Below are 16526 nucleotides of genomic sequence, written 5' to 3'. Positions count from 1 at the left end.
ACACCACCACCGAGTACAACATGTATACAATGTTAAAGACATCAGGGCAAAGCTGAATATTGAAGTCATGATGAAAGCAATAATTTGTACAACTTCTTAAAATCCAAAAAGTGGATTGTCATGTTTCAAAACAAGGTTTGGTTTGTCAGGGTAATGAACTTCATAAACAAATGTTTAAGTACTGGTATTCTCAGTGCGTCATATATTCAAAAGGGGGAAAGTGTTTAATTTTGAAGAAGAAAAAAATGGAAATAAAAAATAATGGATTCGGCAGTTATTGTTATTATTAAAATTCTTGTAATGGTGTCAATGGCTCAACTCCTGCATTTATGTAAGACCAAGTAAACATTTCTGGAAAATAAAAGGATTTTTTTTTGACACGGGGAAACATGTACCTGTACAACAAATATAAAGTCACACTTAAACTCTAGAATTCTGTAGGAATACCATTGATTGGTTAATACTTTATTAGTTTTTTTTTATACAAACATGAAATACATAGGCAACTGTCAAATAACTTAAAACTGTACAATGAAGAAAACACGCACACAAACAAACAGAACATGAAAACAACATGGGTGGGGTTGGGAAAATGGATTTTCGTTCATACCTGTTAACAATTACGTATTTTAACTTGCTTTTATAACCCCAGCATGCAAAAGTTTTGTTTCAAAGTTTTGTTTTGAAGTGGAACAATACGTTACTGGTCGAGGATAAATCATACATAGTCATTAATCTTCTGATTAAATGCCCGTTCATTCTTCACGCGAAAGCGAAGTGAATTTCATGACGTCTACAACTGAAGTTTTACTGTGACGTACCCTAAAGAAACGGCATCGCACTAAAAACTGCATGAAGTACATGTTTTAACAGGCCTAAAGAGGCAATTTTGTTAACACTAACCACTGTGGACAGGTTTGGACAATCTCAAGTCGAGCTGAAGTACATTGCCACTTTCTCATTCTCAAAGTAGTGCAAATTTAACTAGCTGCTTGAAATATTACTCGCTGTATTACCCGAAACCGCCCAATGTTTTTATGGATTCGTCTGGGAATAAAGAAATGTAATACGATGTTGTACAAATGCTCATGAGTTAAGGAAACAACATCATTTTTTTTTTTCAATCACAAGAGCCCTTGAGACATACAATATTTGAGGTATGAAGTGAAGATATGGCAAAAGGCACATGTAACTTTCATGCAAGTGTCAAGTAATTTGCATTTTGAAATAATAGGCTGGGTCAGATTTGGTTAGTGCAGTGGCTCAAGAGTTCAAACGTTTGCTTTTCGTTGACAATCGTATAAGGCAGGACTTCATGCTGATGGTTTCAGCTATGATAAAAAATATATATATACTGAGGGTTTTCTTGTTCTTGTTTACTCATCTTGCACCATATACAACTGCCAACAGAATGAAAATATATAAACACAAAGAAAGTATCTACATGTAATTACAAGATTACCTTAAAAAAGAAACCACCAAATAATCTTACAGTAAACTTATGATTACATAAATATATTTGTTCTTTGAACAGGAAGAAACGGATAACTTCAATTAAATACACCACTTTAGGAATACAGATTTGGGGATTTGAAGGGAAAAAAGTTTAAAGGCAGTCTCTGAAAAAAAAATATCTTTGGCCCTAAAATCTACTTCGCAATGAAGTGCTTATTTTTGAATACTTACAATATTTTTCTCTCAATTTTGACAGGAATGCTACGATTTCGAAAAAAAGCTGCAATTTGCACATGGTCATAGACCTTTACTCTCAGGAAGCAACCATCTTTGTCTAGTTTCCAGAGTGATGTCATTGTGTTAGTCAGTGTCACAACAGGGATCCTGCATCTGATATGCACATACCGTATCTACATAATCCACAAACTGCAAGTTTTTCCAGCCTATAGCTATGTATTGGAGATATGGTATTCTCACAAGCCAAAACCAAAAATGTCCATTCACAATCATGTATAGGCTAATCCACATTGGAATATTACCATGTAGCCACTTCACAATAGAACTTATTAGCTGCAGGTGTATCAGATGTTTTTTTTTTTTTCTTTGTTTTAATTTATTAAAATGAATACACAAAGGTTTACTCATACCTATTCTAGCGACAAGTCATTGCCGATCCATTAAGCCCAGCCCATTATATTTTGACCAATCACAGCTGTGATTTAACTTATTAATTAATCAATTGTTTAATTTTATTTTAACTGGGTAGGCCCATTCAGTGAGATCCACCGTTCTTCTATGGGGCCCAGAAAAGAGAAGACAATGTGAAGAAGTTAGAGTTTTAGATGTGGGACGAAAACCCCAGAAGAATATTCTGAGGAAACCAACGGAATCAGGCAGTGACCGAAAAAGCCAATCCACATATTAGCCCAGGCAGGAACTGAACCCGGGTCACAGCGGTGGAAGGTGAGGAAAATACACTATGCCAACTTGACTGCCCGAGTCAGATCAATGTCCAACATACATGCGTGCACCAAAGTCTGACATGCATGCATGTGTGTACGAGGCGCACTGCTGGAAGATGCAGTGTTGCATTGGAGAGGCACATGTGTCTTTTGTCACCCACGTGTGCTGTGGGTGGGGCTTAATGGATCGGTCTTTATTTAGGTCTCTCTCAAATGACGTCATTTGCTACAGACCATCCACATGCATCGGCATTTTGAGCGGCAACTTGCATAACCTGCATTGGCTACGTCATATTTCAAACACATTTCGAGCAACAGGCACTACGTAATGAGTGCTTGATTGCATCAAATAAGCAGCTGCAGTTCCCTACAGAGATGGCCGTCAATTTGAGAGCCCTATTAGCTCTTGGCATGGTGTCGCAATATTGGAAGAAGAAAGTGTGGGACAGCAAAAAACTCTTTCAGATCGTTACTTTTTCTAAATTATGAAGTGAATCTAGCTTTTGAAGCTTGGCATTGAAGCCTACCTTTCAAAACCAATCGTGCAAAGTTGCCCGTGCGTCTACTTTTAAAATTGCCTTATGTTTGGTTTAGAAGCAATGTTAATCAATGTTTGTTAAGGAAATGCAATCATGACATAAGTGAACATTTCCCAATACCAAATGAAAATTGAAATGCCATCAAGATTAAATACCTTTTTACCAAACGTTTTTACGTTGGTCTTGATCCTCACCTTGACAACTCATTTTGAGCTGGAATTTCATTATAATAATAATAAGCTTACAATATATTGCCTTATAAAAGTCTTAAAGGTCTCAAAGAGCTTCACATTGCTGTTCAAATCCGGCTAGTGTTAATCTTAACTGACTGAACCCCTAGTAAGAACATAAGTTCAGTCAAACCCTTTGGCTATCCAACTGCGGAGAGTTTGTGGAATGGCTATTACAATAAGAGAGCTGCCAACGAGACTAGTATGTCTATTGCCTTCAAGAAGTATGCCAGTCCACTGTGAACCATCCCGTGCATTGCAATACTCACAAATTCAAACTGAGACTATGCAAGCAGATTTTAAATCACACACTTCCCTGTGTGGATACCATGGCATTTTACATGGACAGTCACACTCAATGGGGTAACAGACTTGTGGACACACATAAACAAGACTTAAATTTACATGTAATAACAAAATACAGAAAGACAGGGAGAAAAAAAAGGAAGAAATTGCTTCCGCATGCACAATGCTCAATGACTCTACAACACCACCACATACATACATTCACTATATACCAAATTGCAGCCATCTTTAATATACACCGTTAAGATATCACTGTTCATACTTAGATCTCTCTTTCGACTGATTGGGCTACGGGACGGAAACCGATCGAGCCTGTTCAGTTTGTCATAATCAACACCATAGAGCCCAGACAGAGACCTTTCTTTGCCCTTCTTTTAATTTTAAATCTGTACAGCATTGCAGGCATGTTTCCCTTTGTTGTTTCATGCAACTCTTCTTTTTTCAGAAGAACTCCACAAAACGGTACGAAGACCACTTACTCTTTAAGAGTTTTGAGAATTCAGTAGAAATAGCTTCCCAAAGAAAAAAAAAAAAAAAAAAAAATATGTACAATTTGGCGTAATTTTTTTTTCTTCATTTTTACGCACGCACAAGAAAAGGTCTGCATAAAAAGGAACTTGCATTGCATTTATTACTTCTTACACCATTTTTTTTTCTCTTTCAAGACAATTTACACCATCATATATTTTACAAGGGCATATCCAAAGGTCAAACCACCCACAACCTTTGACATGTGCATCATTTCACAACACATGCAAAAGGCGTACCAATGACTTCAATGTATAAAATCAGAGACAAATGTGACGAAATGATGAAACAAAAAAAGATTCAAACAGACAAATTTCTGCAGAAGAATGCATGCCTTCAATTCTGTTATAGAATGAAATACTACTTTGACTGTTTTTGTCTCTTTTTTTCCCCCACTGTTTAAAATTAACTTACGCTTCGCAAAAGTATAACCCTGTTTAATTTCTAAACCTATGGCAAGCCAAATAAAGGTTTTATACAAGGAAAACAAGTTTCAGAATGAAAATTGTCTGAATCATAGTGATAGACTGAATAGCTTTAAGGCGAAAAGAAAAAAAAAGCATATGAAGTTTGCAACAAGTCTGTTAAGTGTTTTGTTGATCGTTGTTTTGTACAGAAAAGTGTGGTTAGCACTGAGCTTTTACTTACAAGTCTTATAAACAAATTGAAATTATATTTACAGGTTTCTTTTTACAAAAAAAAATGACGAGCAATTCATTTGGAGTTGCTTAAATAATGATGGATAGAGGATGAGCCAGCTCCAAAACATAAAGGAATATTTTTTTTTTTTGACTACGCAAAGTTGAAGTACAGTTGGCTTTGGCCACTGTAGCAGTGACTGGAATTTCATTTCCAGTCTTTTTTTCCAGGTTAAACATACGTGTACATTTTTACAGCTTCTATTAATTTGTTCCCTTTTCTCTTTAAATAGCTGTCAGGCGTCAAAGAGTATGTTTCTGGGGCATGCAACATTCCATTTTTTGGGGGCAAACCTCTGTGGGGAAATTGAGAAACTCGTCCCTCTTGCATGCTGCCGTCTTGCCACGATGATCAGAGGTGAATTGGTCTGGACCTCTCCACATTTTAACATCACTTCGGACGATGTTTTCTTTATCCTTGCTGGTCTGCGAAGTCCTTACTTCATTTGCACCAGGTATGTTGTTTGAGGGCACCCACCGATTTCCGACAGTTCTACCGCACCCTTGTTACCTTCGCACATGGTGTATTACTGTGAGGCAATCCCCACGTCCAGACATTTCCAGGGAGTTCTTGCTTCATTTGCACATGGTGCATTATCGAATAGCAATCACTGGTGACTGCCACAGAAATTATATCTGCTGCATTTAAGTCTCTCCCAAGTGGAGAACTCAGCTTCGTACAGTCAATTCAGCAGCAGCAGAAGACACTATATGGCAGTCATCTTTGACGAGGGTGACGTCGGCTTTGGTTTGCCCACGCGCTCCCGGCTGACCTCAGCCACTTTGGGGCGACTGTTGCCATTAGACGCGGCCGCCTGCGCAGGCTGGTTTTGCCGCTTCCGGTTGCGTTTCATTTTGGCCACGTCCTCGCCAAACATGTCCCCTGTCCTCAGGGCCGAGATGAGGTCGTCAAATTCGCCCTCGCCGCCTTGCGTCCGTCCGTTCTGCTCCTTCTTGCTGGCTTTTCGCTTTTTGTCCCGCGCTACCCTCTGTCAACCATACAGGAAGAAAAAAAATCATTACAGAATACCAAGCATATATTAAATCAAGCTGAATTCAAGTAGGGGGTCGTTTGTTTTTATATATGGGTTGCCATCAATTTAGGATCACCATTATACGTGTAAGGGTCAGTTCACACAGAGTCGGAATGCAATGACAATTTGTGACAGCATGGCAAGTATTCAAGCTGCAAATATTCAAAACCTGAACAAATCCCCAAACCCTGTGAGTTTAGAATATTTTGCCAGATCGAATTCAACTCCCATTCATGAGAAATATAAAATTCTCTTAAAACAGGCATGCAACTGGAAAGTCACAAAAGAAGAAAATTCAGATCTTTCAGAGACTTTATACAGTGTTTTTATATTTTTAATGGCATACATGGAAAGTAAAATAAGAGGAAATCAGCTGATCCGAGAAAAAGTTGCATGCTGATGCCTGTTAAAAATGTCTTTACTTTTAATGCACACTTTAGTAGGGACAGTTAGCACAATATTCATTAATCGGAACCACAAATAAATATAGGTACAACTCCCAAATTATATGGAGCTACTTAGCATAGAAATTGTCTAAACACAGAAAATATTTCCGTTACTAAGCTGGATAACCTTAACCACAGAAATGTCTTTTAATAAAAGATCATTAAAAAACCCAGCTGATTTTCACTAAGTAAGAAATATACTAAGCAATACTTTCTGCAGTTCCTGTTTCCCTTGGACCTACCTCGGCTTCGATGCGCGCTCTCTTCTCTTCTTCCTCCTGCTTCTTACGCATGTTCTCATTGTCAATCTTAGCCTCAATAAAGGCTTGGATGAAGGAATCAAAGGTGCTGAAGAACTCCTCGGCCGTCGTCTTGGCCGGGTCTTCCCCGAACTGCTTGATGCACTTGGCAATCTAGGAAAAGATTACCCCAAATTTGACAATTCATTTACTGCTCTTCACTGACACGATTGTTAGAAGCTCTTTTACAGTGTATTTCAAACAGATTGTGAACAAAAAAGAATGCTTGAGTGAGACTCGAACCCATAACCACCTGCTTACTAGTGCGGATGTCTTGCTAACAAATTTGCTAACATGGCATCTTTAGCAGGTTGGGACACAAGTCCCTCCTTCACGAAGCCACAAGAACATGCAACCCAATTTTGAGGGCACTCCACAACTTTAAGTGTGTTAGCTACAGTTGCAGTATGGATTTGCTCATCCGGCTTATGCTGCATTCCAGTCATGTCTCGCATGTTCACAAGTTTATCAGCGATATGTAATGTGAATTTTCATCTGTATGATGCGTTATTACGAAGCCTGTTTACCAAAATTACTACACTCTGAACTCTCCCAGATTATTGTTGTATAAGCACTAATTCTTGGGTAAATTTTTCATTTTTGAGAGGGAGTGGTATTGACATTGACATATACACGAACAGTAGATGGCCCTTTGTGACCACTTGGAAACGTTAACGAGAGCCAGGCCTTGGAGGCAATGCATCAAACTCTCTCTTTATCTACACTGAAGGGGGGGGGGACCTGTGCTTGGAGTCCACACTGTACCTTTTCCTTGGCCTGGGCTTGGATTTCAGTGATCTTGGAGAAGCTGATTGAGGCGACTGTCTTGAAGTCGCTCATGACTGAGATAAACTTGTCCCCCTTCTCTGCGTTGGGTCTATTCCTCTGATAGTCCAGCTCCTGGTCGGCACCAAAAAAAAGTTGTCATCAATGACTTATGAATATTTTACGCACATACATGTATGTCTGAGATTTCTAATGAAAACTTCAATCACAGGTTTTAGGAATTGCTTCAAATATATGATTATATGATAAATACTGATATACGATTTGTGGAAATAACAACTGATTTATTCTAAATAATTTATTCTCTCATTTGACATAGTCAAATTAGGTTTTCGTAATCACGGCTAAATTTACTAAGTGTGTATTTTGGCCATCTTACGACAATGCACGTGTTTGTGTGCAGCGAAAGAACAAAAATAGTCTTGTTAACACAACAGCCAGTTAGCTACGAAATCACAGAGTGTATCCAAGCGTAATATAATATTTTCACCTCTTTATCAAAAACAATTCACATTTGTTTGATACTGAAACGGCTGAAATGTAAAAGATAATGTGCACTTCAAGTTTCCACATAAGGAAGGGCATCAAATGTATTCTGGAAATAGTCTCCAGAAAAGAGGGCAATTAACCTACACGCTCCCAACCTCTGGATCTTTCCAGTATGTTTTCAAGGATTACAAAGTTTTAAGGAAGCTATGGCCTAGCTCCTTTTTTTTTAAAACTTTACATAGGATTTGTTGCCCCTTGAAGGTCCAAACACAAAGAATTTGCCAATTGATCGTTTGCAGTGTGTTAATTGTTTTGAGAATTCAGGAAGGTTTCTGAAAACTCCTAAGGAATTGGGGCTAAACATCACAGGTGTTTCATAAACTCGTACCTTTTCCACTTCTTTCAGTCCTCCTCCAATGACAGAGATGTCTTTCTCTAACTCAACCATGCTGAGAAAACAAAATCATAACAATCAGATTATTTACTTGCAATAGTAAGCAAAATCCCACAAGATGTCTGCTGGTACGCAGGTTCCATGGTGACATCAGGCTTTTTTCATGCAGCTGCTCATCAGTTAACAAGTGCGAGTGCACAATAAGCTCTAGCCGTCTTGCATGAAATCTATCAAAATGATCCCTGCCAGAGCTTAAAAATACGACGCTGATGGCACATGGAACACCATACTTTTAGATTTATACCTGGATTTATAGCGATTTGTGATAAATACCGTGTGACTATAACATTACTACACATATTTTGCCTCCATTTACAAACTTTTCATAAACCTCTTTCTGAATTGCTACAAACAATTTTTTTAGAAATTAAAATTTGGTAGTTAAGATTTTATGGGAAACTTAGGGGGCTAATTTTGGTTAATTTCCGGGGACAGACAGACCAACCACCAAGTGACATATAGAAGCTCCTGCCAAAGCTTAAAAAAAAAGATTGCTTACAAAATATATTTGGTCAGCAAAAATAAGTGATGCATATGAAGTTATGCATGAATGTTAACCTAAGTAAAATGTGATACAATTTGTTTTAGCTTTTAACATTCCGAGAACAGTCACTGAAATCATCCATTCAATTGCTGACTTAGAACAAGTCTCAACAATGGCAGAAACAATAACAACAATTGGACCTACTTGACTTTGGATGCGTCCCGTACTGATGCAAGTTCCTCTTCCAATTTGAAGACATCGGGGAACTGTCATAAAAAAAAAAAACAAGTCTACAATAAATCAGATGCAATACACAAACTGAAACACAAAACCACAAACAAAGAAAACAGAGGTTAAACACTCAACAAGTAAAAGGATGCAAGACACACATCTGCACTTCCACAGAATTCTGTTCAAGTTATATTTCATATAAAAACAAATTATAAAGCAAGTAGGGGGAGGGCTATTTTCAATGTAGTCCAACTATCATCAAGTACCAACTAAGTTTAGTGTAAATCAAACAACTATTATCCGGTTCGTTAGTAAAAACGTCATACACACGCGTGCACACCCACGTTTTGTTTATGGTGTAAATCGAGGATTTTCTTTTGTTCTTCTTCCCTTTTCCTTTGTTTGTAGTTTAACTTTTTTGCAACAGCTCTCATTGGTTTCGAACACGTTTTCCAACCGAGGAGTCCCTGATTTCGTTTCTTTCCTCGATTCCTCGATGATGTTGCACGTGTGTGTCCTCGATTTACACCATAAACACGCACCACTGATTACTAGCGCCCATTGGCTGAACACACAGTTGCGTTAACTTCCAGTTCCAGTGGTTCCAATACTACTTAATGTGCAATGGGCGTGGTTTAAACTGAAGTGACGTCACACTAATGAACCGGATTAACCCTGAGTTCTTGTTGCTACTGGATACAGAAGCTCATTAAATCATGTACACATGGACACAGCTAGCAGAAGGAGAGGAAACCTTGAAATGAGAAGCACACTCACCTTTTTCTCTAATACTGCTGCCATGTAATGGAGGAGTGTGGAATATTTGGGATTACTTGATTTGGTGTCCATGATCTTGTTCAGACTGGAGATACGGAAGCCCGAGGCGTTACCCCTGGCTCCCCTGTTCATGTAATTGCCAAAGGCCAGAATGATCTCTAAGACCTTCCTTAACCTCTTGCTTGAGCTCAGTTCCTTCGAGGCTTTGAGTACAGCTGTTTATGAAAGACAGAAAACATAAATGCCTTGATTAACCCTTGCTCCACACCATTGGGGAAGCTTATATTGTAACTGGAGGATTCAGGACTATTCGGTTTAAAACATGAAGAAAATGCAAATGTACAAGATTTTGCACTTTATCAACTGTTGGCTGAGATATCACAACGCATTTCTCACACAACAAAAAGAAATCAATCAGAGTAAAAAATGTTCAACTGTGCTTACGGTCTCCATGAAATAAACGGAGGCTCTGTTAGCAGAAAATCGTGTGCCATGAAATTGGGCCCCAATGTGGAAATAAAATAGCTTGTACTTGTTGCAGGCACAAGATAACCTTCATTTTCCATAATATAGTTTAGAGGCACAAGAGAACTTTCACTTTCCAGACTATAGGTATCTCCTTATCCAAATCACAAAGTAATAATCCCTTGTGAGTCATGCCTTCCCTAGGCACCAGTCTATTGTTGAAAAAAAAAGAATCTAAGTAAGTCTCATGGATGATCCATGCTGGAACGTATAGGGTCTAGTGTCCTACCTTCTACTTTGGGTTTACACTCGCCCATTCTCTCCTGGAACTTCTTCTTGAAGTACAAGCATTTTAATCTCTGCTCATAGTGGGTGATCCTGCACAAAAGGCAAGGACAAAATTGTCAACTAACAATCTCAATCATGGGAACAAATTTTCGAAAACAAACATGGTTGTACAGAACAGTGAACAGTTAAGACCATGCACGAATTTCAAAAATAAAGAAACAGTTTCTCAGACGGTATTGATCTTTTCTTTAAAAACTTAACAAAACTTAAGATGACAAATGTAATGTTACAGTAAATGCAAAGGCAAAACCGTTTTTTTTTTTTTGGTTTTTTTTTATTTTTAAAAATGCTTCTGAAGTCTCTGCCTAGTTTCTGTTCAAGACGTCATTGATGTCACGGCTGGCCCCTTAACTACACAACGTAAATTCTGCATTACAGGGATGAGATTGTCAATTTTATAAACAAGTCTGAAAATTGGATGATATATGTCTGAAACACACCTTTCTGTCTATACTACTACTGTCTTTTCCTCAGATTCAAAAAGTCTGATTTCACACAAAAGTCTGAAAAATCTCATGCCAGACATTAACAACATTTTTGGAGACTAAGCACCTTCAACCATCAAATTTCCACTCCGAAGAGGTTCAGTAATGCTATCAGATACTTAAATAATATAAAATATCACCGGGTGCTTAATTGTAAGAACAGGTGAGGTTAAATTGATATGAGATCCGTTGATCTGATAAGACAAAACAAAATGGAAACATGGCTTTTCTGATCAATCAAGACAAATTTTTCCAATCAACACAAAAATGGCAGCTGAAATAAAAAATGTGATGCACTCACTTGCTCATTTCATACAAGAAGCAGTCTGCCCTTGCCATACTCTCAATCTCTCGTTCATGTTCTTTTAACAGTGTGGTCTCTTCGGGTGTAGGAACAAATTTCAAGAGCTGTAAGAAACAAATGTTTAAGGGGCCATTCAGAATTTTCAATGTTTTAAAATTTCGACTTTTTTTCCAAATTATTTTGACCCACCCACCCACCCCTAATTTCGATGAATAAAAAACTGAACATGTACATGTACATGAACATGTATACATGAACATGTATACCCATGTACATGTGTGTCTTGTTCAGTGACGGCGTGAAGTTGTCGGTCTTCCTCTTTTGCACTGGTGACCTTCAGTTTTCTTGTGTTTTGCCCGCTGATATGCTGTTTTCATATGCTGTTATACCGTTTTCAGTTTTAGAAGCGTCAAAGATGACCGTGGTTTTGTCGTTTTCTGGATGAGGTGGATGACATGTGACATACGAGGTTGTGCCTTCTCGTGAGGTAGCTGAGAAAAAACATTTGCTCGTATCTCCCCCCCCCCCCCCCCCCCCCCCCTCTGTTTGAGCATGTCATTCAGATATTCCCTCAGTCCAAGCTCAAATTTCTATTTCAATTACTAACCAGCTGGGCATTAGCATGCACACTGCTTGTTCGGTAGCTACTTTTCACTTCTCTGACACCAACTTCATTTCTCTGACATTTCTCTCATCAACCAATGAGAAAAGCACATTTGGCTCATAAATATGTTATGAGGTGAAATAATAGGCCCCCTCGTTCAATCTCACTAACCTGTTCCAGCATGTCTTTCGGGACATCCTCTCCTTGGTCCATGCTGAGGACTGCCTTGGTAAGCTCCTCGTTACTCAGCTTCAGCTTGGACAGCAGGATGGTACAGTTCTGAGCCCGCCGGCCGTCTATGACCGACAGCTCCTTCCGCTTGCTGGACCGGAAGCTGAAGCCCGTGTCACCGTCCGTGTCCACCTTCTGGTAGGCTGAGAAGACCTTGTCAAACTCTGCCAGGTCCATGATCTTTAAAATCTAAATATGAAAAAAAAAATGAAAAGCTGGATGATTATTTTATTATTATTTTGGGAGAAGAATTTTCATTTTGTTTTTGCAAAGCATGATTGCTTCTTCAAAGCATGATTGTATTTTCAACCCATTTCAAACCACCAAGGACTTAAAATGATAACTTAGAGGCACTTGGTGGGAGAGAAAAGTTGACTCGTTTGAAAATTTTGAAGACAAGCCAAAACGATCAACAGTAAAGTTAAGATTATTAGTTCATAGGGAAAAGAGCATGAACGATGACAAAGGAATATCTTTGTTACAGGTTATTTATTAGCCTGCCGCTTTCATTGAAACTGGTTGACTTGTGATTGACTTGTGAGTACTTCATCTTCCGGTACTGTGCAGAAACCTCCTCTGGAGTATACTCGCACATTGGTTGAAGTGCAAACAAGCAGATGCAGACAAAACCCAAGGCAAAAAAAAGGGAAACTTCAGAAAATCCAAATTTGCTGGGCACAAAACACAGCTTTTTTCAAGTAAGAATGGGTTTAATACTAGCTTAATCCCTATGAAATATATATTGATGGCATTGGTTCTTCGCTGATATCATCACAGACTTTGGGCTCAAGTAAACTAACGGTTATAAGGTGAAGTTGGGAAGGACCTCTCATATGCATTGCTGCCGCAGGACAGAAATTAGTCATGAATCATGATCCTCGCACGAACCAACGCGCATATGTTTGTCCCTCCCATAGGAGCTCAATTGAGGGGTGAGGAAGCACCAACTACTATTTATGCACCATACCTTCATCTCATCCAGGTCTGTCCATATCGTTCCTTGCAGCTGCAGGTCGGGCAGTTTGGCCCAGTTGAATGATTTCAAAGGATTGGAAGGCTTGGGGTAGTTCTTTTTCTTGCCCATCATGCCTCCCATACCTAAAATTCACAACAAAACACAAAGGGGTTACACAGGTTCTATGGGATGTTCTGACTCACACTGACTAAACTGCAGACTTGTGCTCTTAGTGTCTACCTCACATTATCTGTAGTCTGACATAAACAAAGCAGTAGAGAACGCACAAGACTGATGGAAACACGTGCCACACATACATATCTAGGCCTTTGTACAAAGCACCACTAGTAGGACAAGCATAAAAAACAGCTGCACTATCAAATGCAATAAAACTGCTGCAACTATAACAATAGCAAAGGAGCAACAGCAGTGGCATAGTTACTACGTATTTTACCTGGAGGTGGCGGTGCCCCTCCTGAGCCAGGAGGAGGGGGTGGGGCCGGTGGTCCCATGCCAGGGGGAGGGGGTGGGGCAAATGGTGCCATCGGGGGTGGGGGAGGTGGAGGGCCTCCAGAAGGGGGAGTTGGGGACTTCAGGGCTCCTGTTTTCAACTTGTCATCATCTGAGAGACTAATGTTGGGTCCTAGCTTGCCGCTGGCAATCTGTATTGGAAACAAGGTCAAGATTCATATGTGACCAAGTTTACTACAGCCAATCAAATACTTATTCTCATATTTAGATTTAATGTTGGGTTTTGCCCTCAATGACAGAACTGTATAAACACTGTATTGTCAGTGTTGGCTGAGGGCTTGTGAGAAAAAAATCTACAAACCTATGCGGGTAGAACTCGAACCCACGACCTCCTGCATGCAGTCTTACAATTTGTTGCAGTACCTGCTGCTATATAAGCTTCTAACAAGCCAGCCGACACTAGCAAACTTGATGGTGGAGTGGTGACACATTTGCACTAGTAAGCAGGTCATGGGTTTGGGTCACACCCAAGTAAAACTGTGTATTGTCTTGGTTGCATGGTTTGGCAACCCTATAAAGCTAACAATAAATATCCAGTGTTGATGAAATAACATCAGTGAAGGGCAAACTCCAATATTAAATTTACATCTCCCCAATTAAAAAAAAATCCTGTCGAACAAAAAGGCGCAGAAGAGTGAAGTTAAATGAATGGAGTGTTGTTGAGTGTGGTCTTACCATGGCCTTGAGTTCAGCCATCTGGGCTTGTAGCTCCTGCCCTTGTCTGCTTGACATGGCCAGCTCAGCTGCCTGCTGGTCAAATCTCTCCTGTACTGAGTTGAGTGCACCCATTGCTTCTTCCTGAAACAAGAATTATCGTTCAAAAGAAATCTGAAAAATTACTAAACACAAGATCAAACACCTAATTAGCCTTGTTAGTTTGGAAGTTGTTCACCCTAAGATACTTGACTCTTTGCTTTCGTAACTTCTGCAAATTCCCACCAATTTTTTTATTCATAACCCAAAAGTCCCGACAAGCATACCAATTGATGCAGGCAAATCAGGCACTTGCAATATACCATACTGGAATGCAAAACACCCTCTTCCATTCGAACAGCAGAAAATGTTTGGCAGAAATTTGAAGAAAAGCCTACAGAGGCGGGAGGTGAAAGATGAAGAATGATCCGACAGCAGCCAAGAATATAAGGCAGGGTTTGAACCGGGTACCAAGTATTGAATAAACAGCAATCTACACATCATACTTAACTAGATTTCTCAAGGGATTATGTACAAGTAAATATTAATATTTAATAGTGCAGCCAGCATAACTCACAGCATTAGCTGGTAAATATTTTTGGTTTTAAAGTTCTTAATACATGTAAACAGACATTTACTCTGCCAGCTTTGTGTTGTGAATGTATCAGGTGCAACAGCAAAACACTTGAATGGTTACCACAAATTTCAATGCAAAGCTGTTTGCATTAAATCATTGTTTTAAAAAGCAAGGCAACTGACAGTGACTTTAGATGAACACACTTACATTTTAAACAGGTGGAAAAAAACCCCACATATTGAGATAGTTTAAGAGAGGTTGTAACAATTTTTTTTCCATTTGGACGCTAAATAAAAGCCAAAGTTGCTGATAATGAAGGGATAGCACATGTTAAAATAAATCCTCCATTTACATGAACATTAAGCTAAAGATGTTGCAAACAAAAACCGTACATGTACCGTATAACTGAAACATGACTTTGTGAAGACTTGATGATTGCAGTTTTCTTGAAGAATTTCATTTCGAATGTCTCTTCCCAATTTGCACAGTATGGGATTGGCTAGCTATTAATTCCAATCGTGGAATTTTATTTTATTTGTGTGTTGTTTGCTAAGGACGCCCTCCCTGGACCACACCCTCCTCCCCCCTCCCTTCCCCCCCCCCCCAAAACCCCCCCCCCCCCCCAACCAAACCCCACTTCACAGTATGACTCGGCAAGACTATGTGAAGTGAACACCTTGGGCATTGGACAGACACAAAAAGCAAGTATTCCAAAATACTTTGTCCCAAAACCGGTAAATGAAAACAGCAGCATATTTCAACTTATATGGATACTAGCCATAGAAGTCTAACAAGGACATTTTGAGATTATCATCCCTAAAGGAGTGAACACAATGTCTTATTTTTTCCACAGCAAAAGTTCTAAAGCCTTATAAAAAATAAATTATCATAAAGCGCACTCTCTGGAGGCCTGTGTAATTGTATGAACATGTACATGTAGGTCACGTCAAGAAACTAGGGCATGGCTACAAGTGATTAAAGACTACACCCCTGGCACAATCAAACATGGACTGAAACCCGGTCGCTCATCATATGCATGTACCATGAACAAATGTCAGGATTAAATCATAAATCCAAGTCATTATGTTGATCTTGAAGCACCGAGAGAAATGCGAACAAATATACAATAGCCAAGTTGCTAATATTTTTGCTTGGGGACACTGCAACATTCATGTGCAACATGAATGAGTTATTGGCAATTTGACTCCATCGTTTCATGCATGGGGCACATTATACATGTATGTCTGAAGGCATGCTTTTCATGAACTGATTAATAGTGACATAAAGCTGTGATGGGATTGACCCATATTGCTCCCCCTCAAGGGAAATGCTGTTCTTAGTTTCAGGTAACCACTGAGATTGCTCTACCATTTTAGAGTTAAGTTTTTGTATGAAACACAACCAGCCTATTCTCTGTGATCCATACTTTTAAGACTTGCGATGCTCTGCACAATACTGCTCCAAACTTTTGGTTTAGTCTAAAGCAGGTTAAATATGGTACATGAAGTGTCTGTAATGTCAAACAAGCTATATCTTACAAGGGAGGTTATTGATGTGATTCTGAATATGTCAACCAACAGCGGGAATGTGATAGCATAAAAATGGTTCAAGCCAT

At 39.1% G+C, this 16526-nt stretch overlaps 1 protein-coding gene across 4 annotated transcripts in view; it reads right to left on the bottom strand.

Moving 5' to 3' along the window:
- Window positions 1–433: 433 nt before the first annotated feature.
- Window positions 434–16526, bottom strand: part of LOC119721187 (disheveled-associated activator of morphogenesis 1-A-like) — a 70734-nt gene continuing 54641 nt past the window's right edge. For 3 of the 4 annotated variants that reach the window (XM_038191093.1, XM_038191091.1, XM_038191094.1), the window contains 12 exons: window positions 14317–14439; window positions 13565–13772; window positions 13123–13253; window positions 12096–12344; window positions 11318–11424; window positions 10473–10561; window positions 9719–9933; window positions 8915–8976; window positions 8161–8221; window positions 7263–7397; window positions 6441–6611; window positions 5426–5707 (listed from right to left, as the gene is read on the bottom strand). In XM_038191093.1, coding sequence (XP_038047021.1) covers window positions 5426–5707; window positions 6441–6611; window positions 7263–7397; window positions 8161–8221; window positions 8915–8976; window positions 9719–9933; window positions 10473–10561; window positions 11318–11424; window positions 12096–12344; window positions 13123–13253; window positions 13565–13772; window positions 14317–14439 — 1833 coding nt within the window. Of the gene's footprint in view, window positions 5708–6440; window positions 6612–7262; window positions 7398–8160; window positions 8222–8914; window positions 8977–9718; window positions 9934–10472; window positions 10562–11317; window positions 11425–12095; window positions 12345–13122; window positions 13254–13564; window positions 13773–14316; window positions 14440–16526 lie in introns of all 4 variants that reach the window. The other variant, XM_038191092.1, reaches the window with a different exon arrangement.

This window comes from Patiria miniata, unplaced genomic scaffold (genome assembly GCF_015706575.1).
Source record: "Patiria miniata isolate m_02_andy unplaced genomic scaffold, ASM1570657v1 HiC_scaffold_13, whole genome shotgun sequence".
In the NCBI taxonomy this organism is placed as follows: Eukaryota; Metazoa; Echinodermata; class Asteroidea; order Valvatida; family Asterinidae; genus Patiria; species Patiria miniata.
Note: the sequence above shows the minus strand (reverse complement) of the source record. Positions and strands in the feature narration are given on the sequence as shown.